The sequence below is a fragment of the Psittacula echo genome, assembly GCF_963264785.1.
Source record: "Psittacula echo genome assembly, chromosome: 6".
NCBI classification, from domain to species: Eukaryota; Metazoa; Chordata; class Aves; order Psittaciformes; family Psittacidae; genus Psittacula; species Psittacula echo.
In genome coordinates, this window is record NC_137743.1 from 30850808 (window position 1) to 30873085 (window position 22278).

General features: G+C 35.1%; 1 protein-coding gene across 5 annotated transcripts in view; it reads right to left on the reverse strand.

The window, feature by feature from the left end:
• Positions 1–859: 859 nt before the first annotated feature.
• ZNF148 (zinc finger protein 148) overlaps positions 860–22278 on the reverse strand; it is a 43331-nt gene continuing 21912 nt past the window's right edge. The window contains exons 2-7 of one of the 5 annotated variants that reach the window (XM_080622215.1): positions 21302–21647; positions 19939–20064; positions 16829–16952; positions 16083–16166; positions 9981–10099; positions 860–9639 (exon numbers count right to left, since the gene is read on the reverse strand). In XM_080622215.1, coding sequence (XP_080478341.1) covers positions 8047–9639; positions 9981–10099; positions 16083–16166; positions 16829–16952; positions 19939–20064; positions 21302–21631 — 2376 coding nt within the window. In that variant the 5' untranslated portion in view covers positions 21632–21647 and the 3' untranslated portion in view covers positions 860–8046. Of the gene's footprint in view, positions 9640–9980; positions 10100–16082; positions 16203–16828; positions 16953–19938; positions 20065–21301; positions 21648–22278 lie in introns of all 5 variants that reach the window. The other 4 variants (XM_080622214.1, XM_080622218.1, XM_080622217.1 and 1 more) reach the window with 4 other exon arrangements.

Sequence of the window (22278 nt, forward strand, 5' to 3'; positions counted from 1 at the left end):
GCCTTTAACACATGAATGAAGGTGAGAAAACTAAATTATCAGTAATTAATGCACATTTCTGGTTTTGTAAGTGCGTACATGCTGTGATCTTCATTATCTTTTAAATATTTGCTGCAATGATAGAAAAAACCAAGTTACAAATACTCTGTATACAACACACACTACAAAATTATGTAGTACACAACAGTCTTGAAAACTTGAATAATCAAGTTCACCTTTCTCACGACTGAGATTAAAACAAAGTCCTGATTCTCATTTACATGAAGAATTGCTGGCACTGAATAAATTCTCTCTAGTGCAAACAAGAATCACAAGAAGAAAGCTCGTCTAATACTAGGTGTTTCTATTAAAGTGATTCCAGTGCAATCATCTAAAATGACCCAGATTAAAATTAAAGTCTTCCATTAGGAAAGGAGGCCAGGAGATCCAAAAGGGCAAGAAAATCCAGTCAGTTTTGTATGTCTCGAATCAAGTATTTAAATATTTCATTTAATCAGTTCTTGCACAATGCATGCCTTCATCTTTCTCATTGAGAAAGCAGATTTGAAATGATCTAACATGAAAAATACTAAGTCTATTCATAAAACAGTATTCTATACTTTTATTTTTCAAACAGCAAGTGACCACATTTAAAATGCATCATTTGCAAATATAAATTATCAAACTATTAGTTTAATTAAAAATAAAGCAAAAACATAACTTCCCTTAGTATCACAATACAGAGAAAGGTATTATAAACCCCCAAAAACTAAGTTAACCATAAGAAAACACTAATGTCAAAAGTGATGAAACTCATTAAGACACTTAATGAATAAATCAATCCTAAGAATACAACACCATTCACCATGATTATGTTAAAAAAAAAAAAAAAAAAAAAAAAGAAAAAAGCAATCTTCCATTGCATTATACAGATAAAACAATCCAATCCTTCATGCCACATTTTGTAAACCATGATATAAATTACACTCACAGTTCAAATGAACAGGAAGAGTAACTCCCAAAATATTTTAAGTTGCTTTCAGGGCAGAAATAAAGGCAGAAATAGAATCATTTAAAATATATCAAGTTTAACCAAAATTCATTTGGTCAAGCCTGCTATCCAAATAGTTTTGTTTCCTGCAAAACTATTTTTGTCTTTTTTGAATTATGAAATTTAAATGTTTCTTTTACATATTAAATGTAAGTCACGTTGAGCTACATTAAATCCTTTTATACTTGGATCATTTTTGCCTTGAGACCCAAATATCTTTCATGTATCTACACACACATACACACACACACACAAACACACACTCTCTCTCTCGATATCAGGAAATTCCTCATTTAACAGGAATAAAGAAACACTCACGTACTGATTTCTGTCAGGAACATAAGAAATATACAAATTCATACTTTTCAGGTTCCTACAAAACCATCTCTCACCTATATACAAACTTTTACTGATGGAATTGAGGTTACGTTCTTTTGTCTCATAATAAAGGGACGGAAAAGATGTTGTAGGATAAAGAAATACTGTATAATCATTGAAATAAACCTATTATCCTAATTTTGTCTATATTTTTTTTTAATTCATTGAAATACAAAGAAGGCATATGGACTTCTGGAAAATAACACTATATAGGAAATGCACTGTAATAGTGTTCCACTATATATAGCATCAGGTTTTCATAATACGATTTCTTCTGTACACTAGATTTTTTGTACTAATTTCTCTGTCTTCAAATTCATCAATTTCCAGATCCAATTCAGCACTACATAGTATGCCTTCAAAATAAAACGAGGTCACTTGCTTTACTGAATACCAAGTTCCTTGCCAGATAGCATTAAAAAAAGACAAGACTACACAGACAAAGTCCAGTATAATTCATTTCTGACAATGAAAATTTCAACCCCTCATACTGTTGTAAAACTCCTCCTACTGAAATGCTTTACTACAATAATAATAATAATAAAAAGCATACATTACATATAAAAGATACCAGTGTACTAAAAGTGACAGAAGTGGACTAGCAAATCCTTCAAAGCACATATTATATAAATGACTAGCATTTAAAAACATTTTTTTTCTATAAAATGTAGGTCATATACATTTATAAATTGGGGGTAGGGGGTTCTAAAGCAGTGATGACTGTTCAGATAGTTATGCTGCTCTGTACATTCTGTTATCTATTCAATTCAAACTATAAGTTTGACATATAGATTATTTATTGGAATATATCCATCTCATAGCTCGTAATTTGAAAAATACGCAACTCAAATGAAGAGGTGACTTGTAAGTTGACTGTTTATCTGCATATCAAATAAGAAGAGAACTACTCCTTTCTACTGGAGGGCAAAGTCTCATCAGTTCAGTATCGGGACTTAAAGACTCCAGATTTAAGCAGAGGAATTGTCAGGAATCAGCACAGAAGCAGAATAGTATCTCTCATCCTTTAGAGACACAGCTATTCAACTTTTGCAGTCTTCCTCAACTTGCAGAAGTGCAGCCAAGCCATTCATTTCTTACTCAAAGTGTGTACGGATGAAGCCACAGATCTAAAGACTGTCCCCTATGTGACTGAAATTGTGCTGTGTAAACAATGTTATATACTCCAGCAGGAGGACATTTGAATTTATTTATAAAAAAATTATTAAGAATATTCATTAATTCAAACAAGGCTATTAACTCCCAAAGGTATTTTTGGAACTCATCCTTATGCTACTTGTAGAGTTAGCACTGTTGTGTATTATTGCTTACAACCAGTACATCATCATATGCCTTCTAACAGAGCGGTACTGTGATCAGTTCATAGGTATTTACAGGCTTTTTTGTTTTGTTTTTAAACAAGCTATAAAAACATTACATACTTTACAGACAATACAAATACTCAAGTCAAACAAATGGAATGCATAACAATAAGAAACGTCAAAAAGGAAGACTGACATAAGTCCTTGATTGTCAAGACACATTTATATTTATATATAAACTCTAGCTGTGCAGAATCAAAGATTCAATCATAGGTACATCCTTATTTGATAAATCATATTTACAGCATGATATTGCATAAAAAAATAAAATAATGTTGTTTACACAATATTACCTTTCCATCCATTGGATTAAGGAAAGCAAGAAACAACTCTCAGAAAGGTTTTCTTGCCTCAGTTTGTGTTTCCTACCAGAAGATGTAATTTTAAAAAGGAAACAAGGTTTTATATGCCAAGTAGAGCAAAAGCGACTATAAATTTATTTCCCTGACACAAAGCAAATTAAAACTGGACAAAAATTCAAATTTTAACTTAAAGACATCTTTCCATTCGCAGTAATACTTTCTTAGTACTTGTCCTTTGCAAAGTGAGTTTTAGCTAAATGCATTACATGCCTAACATAAACATGCATTACCATAAGTTGAATGAACTTTCAAAGTTACAAGGCTTCAATTTAGTAAAAAAATTAACACTAGGAAACTGTAACGTTATTCTTTTGCTTCAGTACCAACCATGTAATTTGAAAGTTCACATGTGGACTGGTACCGACCTGCATAAACATATTTCTGCCCGTTAAAATTTTCAGATGGATTCCCAGGAGTATTAGGTTTTTCCCTCTGAGTTGTAATGGTATTAAAACAAGCAAACAGAGAATAGAAAAATCAAAGCTCTCAAAGCCAAGAAAATTTAGTTAGCAAATATACATACATAAAGTAGTCCAATGCTGCAAAATTCAGAGTGAAATCATCCAAATATTCTGGTTCATTTCAAATAGTTACTACATATGATGCAAATACTATAAAAATATTCTGAACAAGCATGGTATATAATGTATCTCTCCAGGTGGAAATTTTTCATAGGAGAACACATATACTTTAGAATAAACTCCAAAAGTTACAGTAGAACCCCAATAATTTGCAGCAATGGCTTAGAAACCCTTTACAAATGATAATTCTGAAAATAGTGAAGAAGCAGGCAATGAAAGCAAGGATGTCACATCATAAAATGTACTTTGTTCATTTATTTTTACAATTGTAATTTAGTTTTCAATACTTCTTCTACCTCCCAGTATACTTGCATAAATTCTGTAGTATACTTGGGTGAAGTCATACAGTAATTCTAATATCAGACCTCGCTACAGTACTTTTTAGACTATTGCAGAGAGGTGGGGAAGAGACCATTGGGGATGTATAGACCTATTGGATGCTCTGATTAGCGGTCAGCAAATTAGCAAGATTTTACTGTACTTCTCAATTAACAATGAAAAGCTCCCGTCATCCAAAAAATTGACAAGTATAATCTAAAAATAATACAAGTGTCATTTCACATGAATACTTTCTTGTCCTATTTTCTTCTTGAAACACCATTTTCCTAAAGACAACACTAGGAAACACAAGATCATAAACATAGTTCTTTTATCATCCAATTTAAATTGTTTAGGTTGATATTCATAAACCAACATACAGTAACACACGTTTAATCCTTCTCCCCAAACCTTGTAATTTATGATTAATTCATTCTCAAATCAAATGAAGAAAATGTAAATGCCTATTAATATACCATTATGATTCCTTCATTTTCTGTTATATTAATGGTAAAACATATCAAAGGGTTCATGCTAAAAGGGACACTGTCAAGTAATTTAGGACCAAAATACGGTCTATTAATATGTGTGTGTATATATATGTACTGCACATATAGTTTGGTGAGAAATGTAATCAATTTCCTCCTTTTTAAAATCATCATTGCTCTATCACTAGGAGATATCCCCAAAAAATTCCACCTTACACACACACACACACACACACACTCTCAGTGCTTGCAAGACCTTTAAGAGCGTCTGTTGTTAGATCTGTGGAATATAAATGCTCACCCCAGCTTTATGTGGACTGACTGAACAGTATCAATCTATGAAAAGAACTGAAAAACAAAGTTGCTTTTTCCCAGATACACACGAAAACTAACAAAAATGAGCACAGACCAGATAAAAATTAAGAGTGTGACTCTGTAGCAGATTAAAAGCAGCAAAACATCAGCAGTGGAAAATGTTACTAAATAATGTAATTATTAACAAGCAAAAACTTCCTACATAGTTAAACCTCCCAGAACTACATACACACTTATTTCATAATAAGAGGGCATATGCTCAGGAAATCATTGCTGTACAGTTGGTTATCTCCTGCAGTACAGAAAGCTTCAAGTATCAGTGGATTAACTACTCACACCACCGCTTTAATTGTACATGTGGAAGAATCCTATAAGACAGTCCCTGTGGGCTAGACAGGGCCTTCAACACCTATCCTAAGGCACGGAGTAGAGCCATAATGGCTCAGCAGCAGGCTACAGAATAAGCTGCAACATAAGGAATAACAGTTCCTCAGGTGAGTGCCACTTTGTTCTGAGCAAGAGCAAGTTCCTTCACTCTTGGAAGCCAAGAGCACTTGTTCCCTCACACACTCCAGAAGTAATTCCTGAGTGTGAAGATGGCATGGAGTGAGAACTACTCCTCCTACTCCTCAGTCACTTTCGCACAGCATACTATCAATGTAGTAACCTTTGAAAATAAAGTTGAGTCAATCTCAGGGAGAAGGAGGTTTTGTTCCTCTGACCTTCCTATGGGGCCAGAGAAGTGCAGTCATTATCTAGCTTTTTTTTTTTTTTTTAGCTTTTGCTGCTTGTTGTATTTAACAAATACTACTATTAATGGCCATCTACTTGCAATAACAGGTCATTAGAACAATGATGCCAACACAGTATTATTCAGGCAGCACAAGCTAGGATGTCACGTAAATGAAATACTGAAAATGAAACATGCATTACAAGAGGTGGCTTCCAGGGATATTCGGGCCAGATGTATTGTGTCTGTGCAATACAGAATGGAAAGTCAGAAAACCAAACTGACCATAAAGGAACAAAAACAGAGAGACATGAACCAGTTTTAAAATACCCTTTAAAGAAATTTCTTTACACATATCATTAATAATCCATAAGAAATTTACTTTTCTGCCTTGATGCTCATTCTTCGTAACTCAGGGCCAAATACTCAAGACAAAATTACTGGCAAGTCATAGCACGCTGAAACACCTTCCTATATTATACACAGGATCAATGAATCAAAACAGAACCTGTTTTGTTATACAAAAGAATTAAGTTTACATAAATTGTATTTCTTCTCAGTATAAGAAGCAAGCTATGGATAATAAACACACTTTCTCTCTCAACTGTACCAGGTGAAGGAAGCACTGAAATAGTGCTACCATTAGGGAAAAGAGAAGGGTGAGTTTCCTAGTAATGAAAATTAAGAAAAATACTGCTACTGCTTTGGGAAGGGGTGGGAACTGTTGTATTATCTTCTAAAGTCCTTTCTTAAAAGAAGGATGTATTTTAGCCCCTTGAGACGCAGTCTTTTCTCCTAGCTGATGGTTTCATCTGAGAGATACCACCTAGCAATAGTGCTATAAAAGGATGTATGCAATCCTATTTAAAAAAGAAACACAACCACCATATACATACATACTTATATATATATATACACGTGTGTGTGTGTTTTTCCCTGGTTAATCAGCCTAAATTAGGCTTAAACTGCCTTAAACTACCAGACAGTGTCCCTTTAGGGAAGGTGCAAAAAAATGAACATACAGTTCAAAATCTGTAACTTGTTAACTTAAACTATACAATAGTTATGCTACCCAAATATTACCACCTTAAAAATGCACACATAACTACTTATCGTACCATACTGTATACTTCAAGACAAAGTACTATTCAAAAAAACATATTCATGGTACAGGGATAAACTTGGCAGTTTATTTATATGGTGAAATGCAACGAAAACTTCTGATCACTTGCCTATGCTGGAAAAAGAAATCCTGTTCACTAGCATTATTCAGCGGTTCTGGTTGGTAAAACTGTAATGATTTTCACTAAGCAAACACTAAAAAGGTAGGGAATTCGAATGCCCACTTCTTCAGCTTTCAGGGGTATTTCAATAAATTTAATTATCTGAATTGTCAAAATTCTAGAAAGAGAATTAAAATGTTTTTTACAGAAGCTAAGAGTACCCAATCTCAGGTATACTGAAAAGAATTACTGTATGAGATGAAAATGATGCAACCATATCAAACCTAAAAATGGTTTTATTTTTTGAGAAATCAAAACTATGGAGTTGACTAAGTGCTCTATGTTAATCATTATGAGTATGTAGGGTAAGGTACAATTAAGCTTTTAAATCCTGGAATACACAATTTGTGTAAGCATTATGCAATTGGGAATGTCAGCTACAGAGTATTTTAACTAAAACTTCAGAATCTTGATATCTGCGTATGAAAAAGTCATTAGAAAGTTACATCTAGACTCAGCTGTACAAAGAAATACTTATTACTTCAGGAATGAAGTAAAGGCTTTAGCAGGCATTTTGCTTTAAAAAAAGTGTTTAAAATATTTTAAATTAATCAGATTTTTAAATAGTAGTCTACAAGAAATCAATTTTTCCTCCAAACGCAACTCAAGGTAATGCAAAGCATAAATAAAAGGGCACACAGTCTACAATTATTTTTGAGAGAGATGGGCAAAGGATTCTTTCTTTAGAAAATGCCATCTTTTAAAGCCGTATTTGCCTGACTTTGAACCTTACTGTTTATTCTGTGTGTTCAGTACATGTTGATTCCCTGCTGAAGAGCAATGACTATGCTGACAAGCTTAGAAATGACAATATGAATAGTGTCAGACAATAAACTGTCCTCCCAAAGCATAGAAGGAAACCAGTAAGGAAACAATCATGGGGGAAAGTCTTACCTGGGGATTTTGTTTATTTAAAATTTCATAGAAGGTAAAATATTTTCTGGATTCAAACAAGTGAAAAATAAACTGCTTTTGATAAGGGCACCAACATCAGGCAGTTCAACAACTGCTGACTAACAAAAGAAAAAGAAAAAAAAGGAAGCAGTTATTGGTCTTGCTAATATCAGCTTAGTTTTGTTTTAACATAGCGCTCTTAAAAGCTGTACAGAACTCCATCTTATACAGAGCAACCCCCTTTTGACAAATGTGTTCTAAAGTGCCAGTATTATTTACAAAGGTTTCTCAGCCAAAAGTCTGGCCTGTTGTGGCATCAGGTGAAGAAGTCATCCCAGCTCTGCTATCGTTTACATTCACCAAGGGAAATTCTGGGAAATCAGCACTTGTCCCTGGTCCCCGAAGGTTCACCTGTCCATTGGCAGTGCTAAACTGAGATGATATTCCAGCTCTTGCCCCATGGTACTGAGCTCTAAAGGGCTGCTCAAAGGAGCTAATTTGATATGCTTGATGAACAGGCTGTGCCTCTGCTTTCTTCTGAGAAGTTACTTGATCCAAGAAGTCCTGTGTAGAGGAGGAAGAAGAATGATTTGCCTCATCACCTGAAAAGGGAAAAGGGTGCTGTGAATCACCAACAATTAGTCCAAAATGAGACTTGTCTGGAGTTGTTCTTAATGGAGAGTTCATTCCCGATCGAAAGCTATTGACGGGTATAGACGTGTAGACCTTCTCCATGGAAGGAAATGCTGGCTGGGTTGTGAGAGTCTGGTTATCAGTCACAAAATTAAGGCTTGGGTTGTTCAAATAGGCATCATTTTGGCTAGTTCTGTCCAAAGCTTGTTGTAAAAACTTTGAATATTCTTGTAACATACTAGCTTTATCTGACGAGGAAGCTTGAGAGCTTGTTCCAACAGTCTCAGATTGGGTGACCTCAGATACTTCAGAAGAATTGATTGATATACTGGAAGTCACCTCAGTGTCAGCCACACTGAAAGATATCTCATGTTGACCATTAGCCTTGTGTGAATAATGATCTAGCAGAGTCTGCAGTACCTCATCTGGAATGACATTTTTGTCATGGTTACCTTTAATTTCAACATTCAGTGCCTGTGTGTCTAATATTGAGGCTGCAGCAGTTTCATCAATGACGCTGGCCACAGCCGCCTGCGTTACTGAAGGTTGAGATGCTATGGTACTTACATTCAAGGCATATTCTCTACTGTTATTACTAGCTGCTTGTAGATATCTCTTTTTCTTTAAAAACTGCATTGCATCATCATAATTAGTGCTGCTGTGTACAGGCTTACTGGGTCCTTCCTGTAATGTGTCAACTTGATCAATGTCAGCATTACCTTCAGAGTCCAGTAAACTTTGCTTATCCACAAGATCAAAGGCATACTTTGAAACCTTGTTGTCTTCGTATGTAGATAAGGGTGAAATGGTTTGACTTTGCTCGAGTGGCTGTTTCAGACTCCTCTTGCTGTTAACCTTTTTGAGAACAAGTTTAGGTGGGTGTATTTCTCCAGAGTTTGCTTCTTCTAAGTGCGTTCCACTGACTGAAGAATGTGGCATCTCAACAGCATATTCTGCTACCATATATTCATCTTTTACTTTAGTACTAGAAGAGTACAATGGCAAATAGTCATTTTTGTCCTTCTTCTGTTCCAATTTATCTGTACTTTCCTTATCCCCAGATTTTGTTTTTTCTGTTTTCTGCCTTTTCTTCTTTGGCAAGGAGCTGTCTTTCATAGGCGTAGAGAAACCAGAATCTTCCTCTGATGGCAAGAAGCCAACTTTGGTGGCACTTCTGTTCGGTTTCTTGTCGCGGTTTTCATGGCACATACGTTTATGTTTCAGCACACGATCAGTCCTGGAGAAATACTGCAAAAGATTATTTTATTATTAATAATTATTATAATTTTTGGAAAATATATTGGTGAAAAGAAACCTTTCATTCTAACTAATTTACTTGATAATTCATCTATTTTCCTGATTTCTAATAAAGTGTCAAAAAATGGTATGTAATCAATAAAATTAAGCAGACAGTTGTGACTGCTCCACCTGTGCAGCAAGACCACATACCTCAACAGAAAAAAACATTTGTTATACGTTTATTTGCATGCACATGACTACAAGACCTGGTGAAAATCCTATCTGTACTGCTTGGGAATTGGCTGGTGTTTTGTTTTGCAATTGTGAAAGATTTCACTAAGTCATCTTACCTGCAAACAATATTCACACTGGTAAGGCTTCTCTCCACTGTGTGTTCTTTTGTGCCTTTCCATGTGATACTTCTGAATAAACCTCATACCACATTCATCACAACGAAATGGCTTTTCACCTGATAAAAAACACATAGCAATGTTAATCTAAAAAAAAAAATAAAATCTATCTTCTTCCATACAATTACCAGCTCAAATATTACATTCTCTATTAGAAATAATAAAAGAGGATTTAGCCTGTTGCTATGAAAAACAACATAAGGCTTGCTCACGTCACTATTTTCCCATCACTCTGTAGCCAATGCCTCTAATTTACTTTAAGCTTTTACACTGAAAACAAACACCTCAAGCCAGCCACCACCTTCAAATCTAAATTCTTGCGCCCTCTTTCTAATGTAGGTGCAGATATCTGTCTTAAACCTAACAAATGAAGAACTGCAAGGACAGCTTTCCTGAACTGCTGTTGCTGCATAATACTTTTTTTAGGGCAGCCGATTGTATAAAAATACCTCAATTCTCTCACCAGCTCATTAACTCAAACCCACCCTTCTAGAAGAGAATTATGTATTTCCAAGCTTTTAATTTAACATTTTTGTATGGTGCTCTGTACTTTCCATATTTTTCCTTTATCTGTATGTAGTATTGAAATAACTGCTCTAATAATAGCTATTTTGGTTGGAAACCAAATTTATTTATTTATTATGAATTAAAATATTTTAAAAATTAAGCTGAAAACAAGGCACTTCTGTAGCTGAACAGGCATTTGCATACTTAAAGGCTTTTCTGTTTGGTTGGGTTGGTTTGCTTTTTTTATTTTTATGAAATATTAGTTCAGACAATATTCATTGCCCTGAATTCATCTTCAGTTTCCCCCTTATTTTTCCACTCAAAGAAGCTCTGCAGTGATCCTTAATGACCCTTTCAGAACCTGGAGTAACTCTTCTTTTAAAAAAACAACCTTTTGTGTTACATATTCCCTCCACTATTTTTATTTTCTAGGTTTCTCTAAAAACAAGACCAAGTGCATTGAAAAGCTAAGTTTGCTTTTACAAAAGTTCACTATTACTTAATAGAGCTCATCCTGAACAACATTAGTATTTACTATAAAATAGTTTTGAACTGGATTGTCTTGGCGGCATCTATCAACATCCTCTTTGTTCTGATACTGTACTGCATGGGGTTTGGGGATACACATAATCTATCTTTTGTCTCCAGAAATATGCTATTTCTATTTTTCTGAGGTAGTTTTATTATTAAAAAATATTTTATGAGATGATTTATTACATTTTTAATAATACAAAATGTTAATAAATTTTATTATTTACGATGCTATTAGAGTGCATATTTTTCATTTAGAATAGAGATATTTAGCCATCCTTCTACAAAACGAAATATGGTACCTTAAAATAAGATATGGGTATTTATAGAAACTAGAATGGAAAATACCTGTATCACTCACACATTTGCTTCTAGTCAGATCATTAATGCCCAGAGTTTCAACCTTCTTAATTCCAAACTATTTCTATATCTCTGCCTTTTAAGCCTATGCCCTATTTCCAATTATTAATTCTTAACTCTCCATGTGGCTTCTCAGCAAGTCTCTTTCCTGGATTAAATCATTCCAATTTATTCTCTCCTAAATCAAATTATCTCCTCTCCCAAGATCTCTCAGCTTCTATCAGTTTTTTCTATAGGCTCACAACCTCAGAATCCTAAGTCTTCTTTCACATTTAGTCAGACTAATTTTTACCATTTCTTGCTTATTAATAATTACTGTAAAATTCCAGGTTTTTTTCAGCACCCTTCATAAATTATAGGGCCTACCATATAATCCTCTCATAAACACATCTTCCTCTCTGGCCTATTTCTTAACATTCAAACTCCAGTTTCATTCTTCATGTTCTCTTTATTTGCTATGCACCTTTACTACTTCAGTGCTTTACTTCCACCAGCCGCATTGAGACTTTCTCAGTTTTTTCAAAGTCCAGTCCTTGTCTTCATTTTTAAAGAAGACGAGCCAAGATGTTTAGTTCTCTTTGTTCTTGTTTAACACAGAAACTCTTCCATTCTCAAAGATGACTACTTAATCCTTGTTACTTACTGTTTTCTTTACCTTTGACCCACTATTCTACTTTGTGTTTCTTTTAAATTGCCCCTGCAAGCCCCTACAAACAACCCTCCTTACACTGCCTGGAAGTTTGCTTTCACGCTAAAATCTTATATTTTAGGTTGGGCTTTTTTTTTCTTTCCTTTTATTTTCTTTCCTTTCCTTTCCCTTTCCCTTTCCTTTTCTTTTCTTTTCTTTTTTAGAGAAAGGCTCAGTTGTTTGGGATGAAAACTCTCCTGAGCATTAGGGAAGCCAAACCACGACAGAGAAGCAAGACAGCTCAGCTTTGTCCTAGCTTTGAACTGCCCCCTAAGGAGTTATCCTGTTATCCAAGAAAACGCAGAGCACTTCATTAATGCACTTACCTTCAGCCTTATACCCATTTCTGCAAATGAATGGTCACAGAGTTCCTTACCATTTGTCTGCTCAAGCTGGCTATTTGCTGGCAGAAGACTCTCCCAGCTACCTATTCCCATTTCAAGGCTTAAACAAGGCTTAAAGAAGGCCAAACAGGGGTTCTGAGTTTTTTCATTGTAGTATATTACCACCAACAACTATTTTGGAGTCTTTGAGAGTACATGGTGGTATCGCTGCTGGCCACGCCTTAACAGGAAGAGAAGTCTGGGGACACTGTCCTTGAATTTCAGTCCTTGAATTTCAGCATAACACAGAAAATAGTATTTTTCAGTAGAATTCCAGAACGCTCTGGAAGTAAGATTAAGGACACTTTGTGAAACTGATACCATACTTAATTTTTGCTTTAATCTTCACAAGGAGGATAATGTTAGGAAAAGATTAAAAATTTATATGCAGATATGCTTCCTATAATAATTTCTCTGTAGCGGAAGCCTGAAGCTTAAGATGCCTTCTGCAACTTTGCTGTACTTTTCAAAGACGATCTACTGCAAATGGAGATCATTAATAACAATCTTTTTCTAATGTAGGGAGAACCCAGGAGATATCTTTCTGAAATGTGTTGGTGAGTGGGAAAGAATCAGGTGTACAAAAAAGGTCAAAATTTAAAAATACAAAACAATAATTATATGCATTATTCTCAAAACCAGCCTATGCTTTGTGTCTTCAGTGGAAATCTATTAAAACCAAGCAATAGAACTATTTATAAAGTTTAGTACAAATAACATATGTATGAAAGCTATAACAATTATAAACCCCCAGGCATTTTAAGAATCTAAACAGAGAAAATACAAATTACAAAATATTGAAGAAGGCAATAAAAAAGCAGCATGACTGAATAATAAGGCACTGGAATCGTTAACCCCAGTGTTGCTTTACTCCTTTTTAAATGTAATCTCATTTTTGTGTTTAAAATGGGAAGTAGGGTGGGTTACAGAATTAGGACACATGAATGCATGAGTGGGTAAGGTGTATAGACACATCCCCAAGCAAAAAGAAAGCAGACATCTTTGAAGAAAAAAACCCAAAACCAAAAGCATTCAGCATCTGTGAGCCTAATAAACTCAAAATATGAAAATATTTGCATACCAGCAACTCTCCCCTCCCTTAGAACCGACATGGCAATTTTCTGTATCATTAGCGACAAGTTTAGCAGCAGGGTGCTAGCACTGCTGCCCTCCTCAACATACAATTATTTCTAGTAAGTGAATTTGTCTTAATGCAATGTCTGCTTTTAGATGCAACTATTTAATTATTTACACAGAATAAGGCTGTTCATTGATTGCCTCCTAACTCCCTCGTAACATTTCCTTTGAAGGAGTAGTTCAGAGAACCGAATTCAAATCACACTGGAACTAGCTGGAGCACCTGTAAATTCAGGGCTTGTAACGGGCATAAAATAGGGCTTCTAAGCGTTACCACTGTCTTCAGTGGGGTTAAAACAAACTGGAAAATTTGATAAACGTTTTTAAAAGAGTAAGAATCATCCTGTTCTTTATCTCTGCAAAAGTTGGTATTAAAAGTGGTCACACAGAGAGACAAAAATGCTAAATAAAAAGAAAAAAAAAAAGTACTGAATTTATAAGGAATATTTCTTAAAAAGTACAAATAATACAAAGAGAGCTTCATTTTATTTCCATCAAAGTGAAACACAGACCCACTGCTCACCCTCTGGTGAGAAAAACAAGCTGAAAATTCAGCTGTTCTGGATGGGTTAAATTATGCTTCCTAAACAACAGAGTAATGCTACAGAAATAGCTAAGGCCCAATAGTGAATATTGTCACATAGGAGTGAAAGCACAGACAGGTACGTAGAATGCCAATTAGCTACACTGTAACTAGGCAAAGCCAAAAATTAAGCAGTAGTTAAATACTTGCTAGCTAAATGGACTTCAGAAACTTTTTATCCACTCGTGGAAGCTGGGTCTTACATTTTCTCCTAACCACCTACTAGTTGTCACCTAAGAAAACACCTGTAATTCAACAATTTAGAACATAAGCACAATTCTTCAATTTCCTGAGAAACAACCAAATATATCTCAGGATGCTGAGGAAAGGAGGAAAAAATAGTTATCTAAAAAAGTCAGATAACAATATAGTTAATTTGTTAAATGTCACCTTTTTCCCTGCTAAACGAAGACTAGTATATGTAAGAGCTGGGGAAAAAACCCTGCAATCCCACCACCCCCTCCCTCCAAAGCTTACAATCAACACAAAATTCTCATTAGAGCTAGAAGTTGAATTAAAAAATGTAATTAAATCTCTTTATAAAATATTTGCAGTCAAGTGTTAATTCACTGAATCACTCAGACTCTCATTTTCAAAGCCACGTACAGGGAATAATCCTCATTAAAAAAAAAAAAAATCATCTGAAAAACATGGAGACTGCACTTAAATTTTTGCCTTTTTTTGGAGGGTAAAGGGGAGAGGGCTGGCCAGATAGATGGAAGAGAGTGAATGAGCATTCTTTTCAAGAATAGTATCTACACAAAGTGGAGGCAGCATGGTTCACCAATTCAGAGCCAGAGGAAAGCCTAGGAGCAGAACAAAGACACTGGACAGAAGAATGGAGGACTCTTCTGTGGCTGACTGGCTGAAGGAAACCTACTTAGTCTGGACTCATGGCAACCTAGGATACAAAAATCCCATAAACAACAGGGCATTTGTGCATGTAACTCCCTGTACACTGCTCTGAAAATTCATCTTGCAGTTTTTTCTCCCTCTCAATCCTTACACATGCACACACTGCACTGCGTGTTAGTAGCTTTCATATCCATTTAAATAAATGGTACAGCCAAGAAACACTGTGCACATTCACCAGCTCTGCTTTTCTGAAAGAGGCTGAGAAACTGGCATCTAGTCCAAAGGGACCATATTACAAAATATTTAAAGAGGGATTGAAAGGCCATGCACCAAAATGCCAAAAACCCAATGAAGACAAACCTGTTAAAGAATGTGGTTTTGTGCAGTGCAAGAAGATAAAAAAATAAACATGTATAAACTATAACTCTTTTTGGCTTAAAACTTTGGGCCTTATTTGACCTATACTGCCTATTTTTAAACTAAGGCTCTTATTTTTAGAACAGTTCTGAATTAAACCTTTCAAAAAAAAAAAAAAAAAAAAAAAGAAGGCAAGAAGTAAATCTGATACTAACACCTCTGGGGTTAGGCATTTTGGCCATTTTAGTCCTGGCACTTTTCCATCAAATTCCAAAATAAAGAAATAATTCTACTGAAATGCAATTTGGAAGTCTTCGTTATCTGAATTAACTTGATACAACAAAGACAGAACTGCTTAACAAACTTTGACTTCTGTGAACGTACAAACTTCATGGTTTGTTACTCCGTGATTCTTCACAGAATACTACTTTCAGATTTGCTTACTGGAGTTTACAGCCAAAGAAAAGTGGAGCAAGTTGAAAGCACAACACTAATTTATTTTTTAAAGTTTTATAACATCTGTTAAGTTAAAACAAACTACAACAGGGTTTTAGGCTGCATACTTATTACCAGAAACCTTGCCTGAGTGGGGAAACAGTTTTTAAGCACGCCAGTAAAGATACTCAAGGCACTATACTCACCAGTATGAATCTTCTCATGTCTCTGTAGCAGGTACTTCTGTATGAAACGCATGTCGCACTGACTGCACTGAAATGGTTTTTCACCTTGAACAATATAATGCCACATCCATAAGTTAATAACTACACACTGTTGTTTCTGATAACTACTTTTGAGGAATATTAAAAAGTCTGTTAAAAAAACAGCATCTGAGCAAATTCCAAAAATACTCTAGTACCAAAAAACATTAGTCTTACTAAGTATATGAATTGCAGAATTCCTTCCATGGTCCTAAAAGTCACATTAAGACTAGCACGGAAGTGTGATCTGAAATGGCTGTAATTTCCTTATGAACAAGATCAATTAGGATGCTGGCATAAGACTGTATTCAGGATACTGGCAAGCTGTTATAATAGTAAGTACCTTTTTCACTTCTCCGAACCAGAGAGATACCTCATCAGGCAAATAAGCAGCCGGAACACATTTTACAAAGGGGTCAATTTTGGCACTTAGGCTACAAGTCAACCCTTTACTTTCTGATAAAGAAAGAAAAGAAACCTTGTGAACAGTCAGGTCTTCAGTTTATTAAACATATGTTGATTTTTTGTTTCTGGTATTCTTTTGACACTTTGGTGCATGGAATCTCTAAGCTTAGATGCCAAGTTAGCTACACTCTTAAACTGAAAATTGCATAGAGCTGAAAACATTGTTAACATAAGTAAACAACTCTTTATATAGTAGAAAAGACAAATTTGAAGTCAAGCAGTACCTGTATGAATGAAGACATGTCTCTGTAAATGGTAGTTGGTTCTAAAGGCAGCATTGCAATGCTCACAAACATGAGATTTGTGGGTTTTCAGACCAAGTGATCCATCCTCATTTATTGTAAGGATCTATTTTAAAAAGAGTAAAATTTGTTCTCACACTACCCTCTAAAGATGTCTTATTAACTACAAAAAAAAAAAAACACATTAATTTTTTCGATGCAGAAAATTAAAGTATTTCAGGTAAAACAATTCTAATTTCTACAAAGCTATGTGTTAGGATTTTAGTATACATTTCCAATTGCAGTCCAATCCAACTTGTACCTCATTTTGTATTAAAGAGATATTTCAACAGGACGGAGACAAAAGCAGCTCATGGAAAAATCAGCTTAGAGCTCCCCTATTCACAGCTGGGTTACTTTATATGCTACTGTTTACTTTGTCCGTCTGTTGGAAAGGACATAAAGTAACCAAACCACCTCTGGGCACTGAACCACGGATGGTCATATTTTAAAGGAAAAGTAAAACATTATATTCTTTTTTTCAGATTACAACTGTAAATGTTTGCTGTAAGGTATTAAAACTTATCCAGGAGAGTCATACAAATTATCTACATCTACATAATACCAGCAATAATCCCAGAGGCAAAATTGTATTTCAAAAAGCAAAACCCCAAAGCCAAACAACCAAGACAATAGTATTATTCTTCTCCCCTTTCAGGTTTTTCACTCAATAAAGTATTGCTCACTCAATATACATATTGAAGCATCTCCTTGACGAATTCAACTTGCCACCCCCCACTACTCTGCTGTCAAGCCTCTATTTTCATATATAATTAAAAACTTAAATGAAAAATTTGCACCATATCTACCTCATTCAATAAAGCTCATCACAAAATTTCTCTAATTTGTCAAAAAATCCAAACCCCAAACTCTCTACTAACTCTGGCAAGAGAATAAGAAAACCAGCAAACAAATTACAGTTCCAAAAGTCTGGAAACAAAACTATAAAGAGCTTAAGTAACCTTAAATGAAACAGTTTAGTCCCTTGTTATTAACAAAAAAAATAAAAGTCTGCAGGGGAAACACATCTTCAATTTGATTAGCTATGATGGTTTAGGTTTTATGACAATGACAGTGATGAGAAGGAGAGTCAATAACTGAAACAGTATTTCTGCAATAGTAGCAAATACTATAGGATCTACTTAAAATTTTAATTCTACTGAATCAAAACTTAGCAAGAGCAAAAGTCTCAAGCTAACAAATTCTTGTGCATTCACTCTGAAGGACAAGCACATTCATACGTTTGTAAGATTGGCATGTTACAGCTCCAGTAAGTCACAGATACAGGCAATTACAAAAACTCTGTTCTGTAACAATGTACAGCTTATGAAACACTGACTGGTTATGTAAAATCAATTTAAATACATGTTATTAAATGCTTCTTGTATACTGAAATTTTTAAATGATTGTGCAGAAAATACACTTAATTTCACAGTTATCCTAACCCTGGGCTCTTCTACTGCATCCATTCATTGTACCAGCTCTTAAACAAAGGAAGGTAACTTTGTCGGTGCAGTTTTCCTATCAACAAAAAAGCTTTTATGTATGTATGTCATGTGCGTGCGCATGCATGTGTGTGAGCATGTGTTTGCGTGCATGGAAAAGTACATAGGACAAAAGCTGATGAGTTTTTGATATGATGACTACATTAATATAAAATTTAAGATGTTTCAGTATGTTAACTGACTTCCATTTGTAAAAGTCCCAGCTGCTCTTTGGATGGAAAATCAACCCCATTACTCTGGGAATGCTAACTTAAACTGCAGTAGGGTCTCACCTATGTCAGCCCTTCAGCTTCCTTCTGCCTTTTTACTCCACTGATTTTGAAAAAAGGGGAAGAGAGCCTGAAAAAGAACCTGTTTAATGATTTGCCTGATTATTTTTCAATCTTTTGTCATCTCAAAAGACTAACACTGACAGATTGGGAGGTAAAAAGGAAGCATGCAAGTACATATCTGTAGAAAGAGAGACACATGCCTCTCCTACCTTGCTATGTTTCCATGGAAGTGATCTGTGGACGTACTCAACCTAAATCTCCTTCTTCTACCAAAGCAATGCACAGGATTTGGAACTTGCTTCCACACCCAATCTGAAACAATGTCTTAACTTCCCAAGAATACTACAGATGCAACCTCGTTTGACAATGCTTTGAGGAGGACTGAGGGGTCCCACTCCTAGGCCAACATAAAGGAGGTTGGGGTGTTTTTCTTGGTGTTCAGATGAGTTTGCCTTCAATGTATATACAGTCTGGACTGATTTCAGAGTAAGTTTCTTTTAACGCTGCTGCATGATAATATATAACTGATTTTTGCCTATCAGAGCAGCCTGTATATGCTCTATTTTAAGCTTGAAGATTAATACTGATTTGGGGAATTACTAGAAGATATAACACTGCTACCTCATGAGGTGAAAAGATTCTGGGTTTATCTGAAGTGCATCTCAATAGAAGAAAATTGTTTTCAGACATACAGGGATACATACTCTTCACGAATGGATCTACAAAAGAAATTTTGAAGTAACAAACCAGCAGCTATGGTAAGAATCTTTTGATATAAAGAAATACATATATGAAGATGATTATGACCACAGGAATAATCCCTACTGGTAAATTATTTTTTATATATTAGTAAACCTTTTAGAATTTTCAAAACTACCATTTTAGATTTCTTTTTAAAATCTTTTCACTAGTATGCATGAAGCATATAAAATTATCAGGCTCACAGAAAAGCACAACTATCATGAGATAGATACAGAGTAATGATTTATAAACTGTATGCAAAGCTACTCATAATTTAAAAAAATAATTATTTGGAGAGAGAACTGCCTGGAGAGACAGATGTTAAAATATGTCAAGGGTTCATGTTGCTAAAAAGAGTTCAAAGAAAAACACTGTTATATCAGGTTTTGTTTTGGGTCTCTGGTGAACTTCAGAGCTGCATCTTTACTGAGCAAACAAACAATTTCCAGCCTAACTACTTCAGTAATGAAATTAGTCATAGTCAACCAAATCTTCAGGTTCTTTTAATCTTGGTTTTGCCAAATCAATGTCTTACTTTTGCTGGTGAACGCTGTTTTCTTTTCTTCTTTTTCTGCAAATCTACTGGCTCTCGTATTTGTTTTTTGTCTCGTTTCTGTTGTTCAGATGCATCAGTAAAGGTAATTTCTTGCTTTACACTGATCTGTTAAGATACCAAGTGCCAGTTTCAGGTAAGGTTCTCACTACAGAAAAGCAATTTTTCAATTTTAGAAGATGACAAACTGCTGAAACAGAAAACCTTTTTCTAAGGGAATTAATCTTGTGGCTTCATTCTTTCAGAAATTTAAGTGAAAGGAATAAGAAGTGCCTTAAATAAAAAAAGGGCATAGTTAATTTCTACAGTGACATTTTGATGTATCCCTTCATTCATCTCCCAAGGTCTTTTTTTCCTCCTGACCTGTGGTGATTTTGAGATCAGTTCTCATATTAAAATCACTTCCATCTGTAAAACCAGCCAGGTTTTCATACCTATTTTACTTTAGTCCGTGTTGTTGTCAATGCAAGCATTTAAAGGAGTAGTTTATTATATATTTAAGACAGAAGTTGGGGTTTTTTAAGAAAAAAAAAAAAAAACAAACCAAACCCAAACAGGACTAATGAAGTTTTGGGGAAAAAAATAAATCTTGACCTAATGTAAACTTTAATAAAGAGCATGATACTCTTACATCTTTTTTCTAATGCCTCAACCACCTGATCTAAAAGAGTAGTGTTTTAACAATGCTACCTTTCTGAAGATTATTCTTCGTGTATATGGCTATCTAATTTTAAAGTCCTGGTAACTCTCCTTTATGTTTGAAGGGTAACAGTGATGATGTGCTGCATTACACCAGATGCTGTTTTCAGAAGGAAGTCATCTACATTCTCTCTGGAAAAGCTGAGGTACACCTTCTATCAGGTATCGAGGAAGGGCATATTTATGGTCATGTATGAAGTGTCACAGTCCAACCTGCAGTGTGAATGCAATTGCTAAGCGTCCACATACTTTGAAAACATGCAAGATGCTTCCTATAGCAAAAGAAACTAAATAGTACTATGAACAGCATAAACAGTATGCACCTTTTAATAATGCTATTTATTCTGGTTTGTAGTTACCCTTGAACATTAGATATATTTAAAAGAGCACATTTTAATGCATTAATTCTATGGTTAACAGCCTGCTCATAAAATATTTATAAAACAGATACTGAAAGATTATGCTTAATTGGCAAATTTATCCACAGCCAGAAGCAAATGACATTTTCATAAATAGCATTCATTCATAAATATTTTGATAATCAAAATCTGAACAAGCAATTAATAGATTCTTGCCAGAGTAGGATTAGACTACCAGATCAAGCTTCCCAGTAATTTCTCCAATATTTCACAAAGAAATTGCTTACAGGGACATTAACAGCATACTGCAGCCCTTGAGGAAGTCTATCTTGCGCATCGATGTCATCATCATTTTTTACCGTCTCCTCATGGACCATGAGTTCATCATGTGAAATCATCTCTTGCTGTCGAAGTTCACTCTCCTGTAACACTTCATCTGCTGCAAGAATTTCTTGGTGCGCCATAGTCCGATCTTGAAGCACTGCCTCTTGCCGTTCTCCCGACACTCCAGACTGGTCAGATACTGCACCCATCCCTACCATAGCCCTGGATGACTGCATTTGGTCTATGCCACCACATTTAAGAAATAATCCTCCCAGCTTGTCTTCAATGTTCATTCTTAAGTGCAATAACCTACAAAGAAAGTTTTAATAGTAAACATCTACAATTGGTGCTCTTGCTTAAATTTTTTTACTTAAAAACATTTTATAAGAACTCAGTCAGCATTCAACATACACACATGCACTCCTAAAACTGACAGCTGAATAAAAGCCAAAAGTTGGACATCTTAGCTCAACATGAAAAGATTTTCCCTTCACACACATGCATGTGTACACAATTGAACACTTTCAAATAAAAAGTTCAAAACCAAAGTGCCTTTTGATTACTGGCAAAATTCTGGTAATTAAGCAATAGATAATTCTGCCTTCTCATTCCTCAAAAATCTGTTGGGGTTTTTTTCCTGTGTGCCCTTTTTACTCTGCTCCCTTTTTCCATTTTGACTGTCTTTTACAAATGCTTCTTTCATATTGGTCATGTTCTTCCTACTTCCTTGTCCTTTAATTGCCCTTTTACTGCTGCTACCCCAGGGCATACTGTAGAGGCTGGAACATCTTTATATCCACTACAAGTGAGGGAAAATTGGGCTGCATCAAGTGTGGCCAGCAGGTCAAGGGAGAGCACTCTCCCCCTCTACTCCATTCTGGTGAGAGCCCACCTGCAGCACCGCATTCAGCCCTGGGGTTCCCAGCATAGGAAAGACATG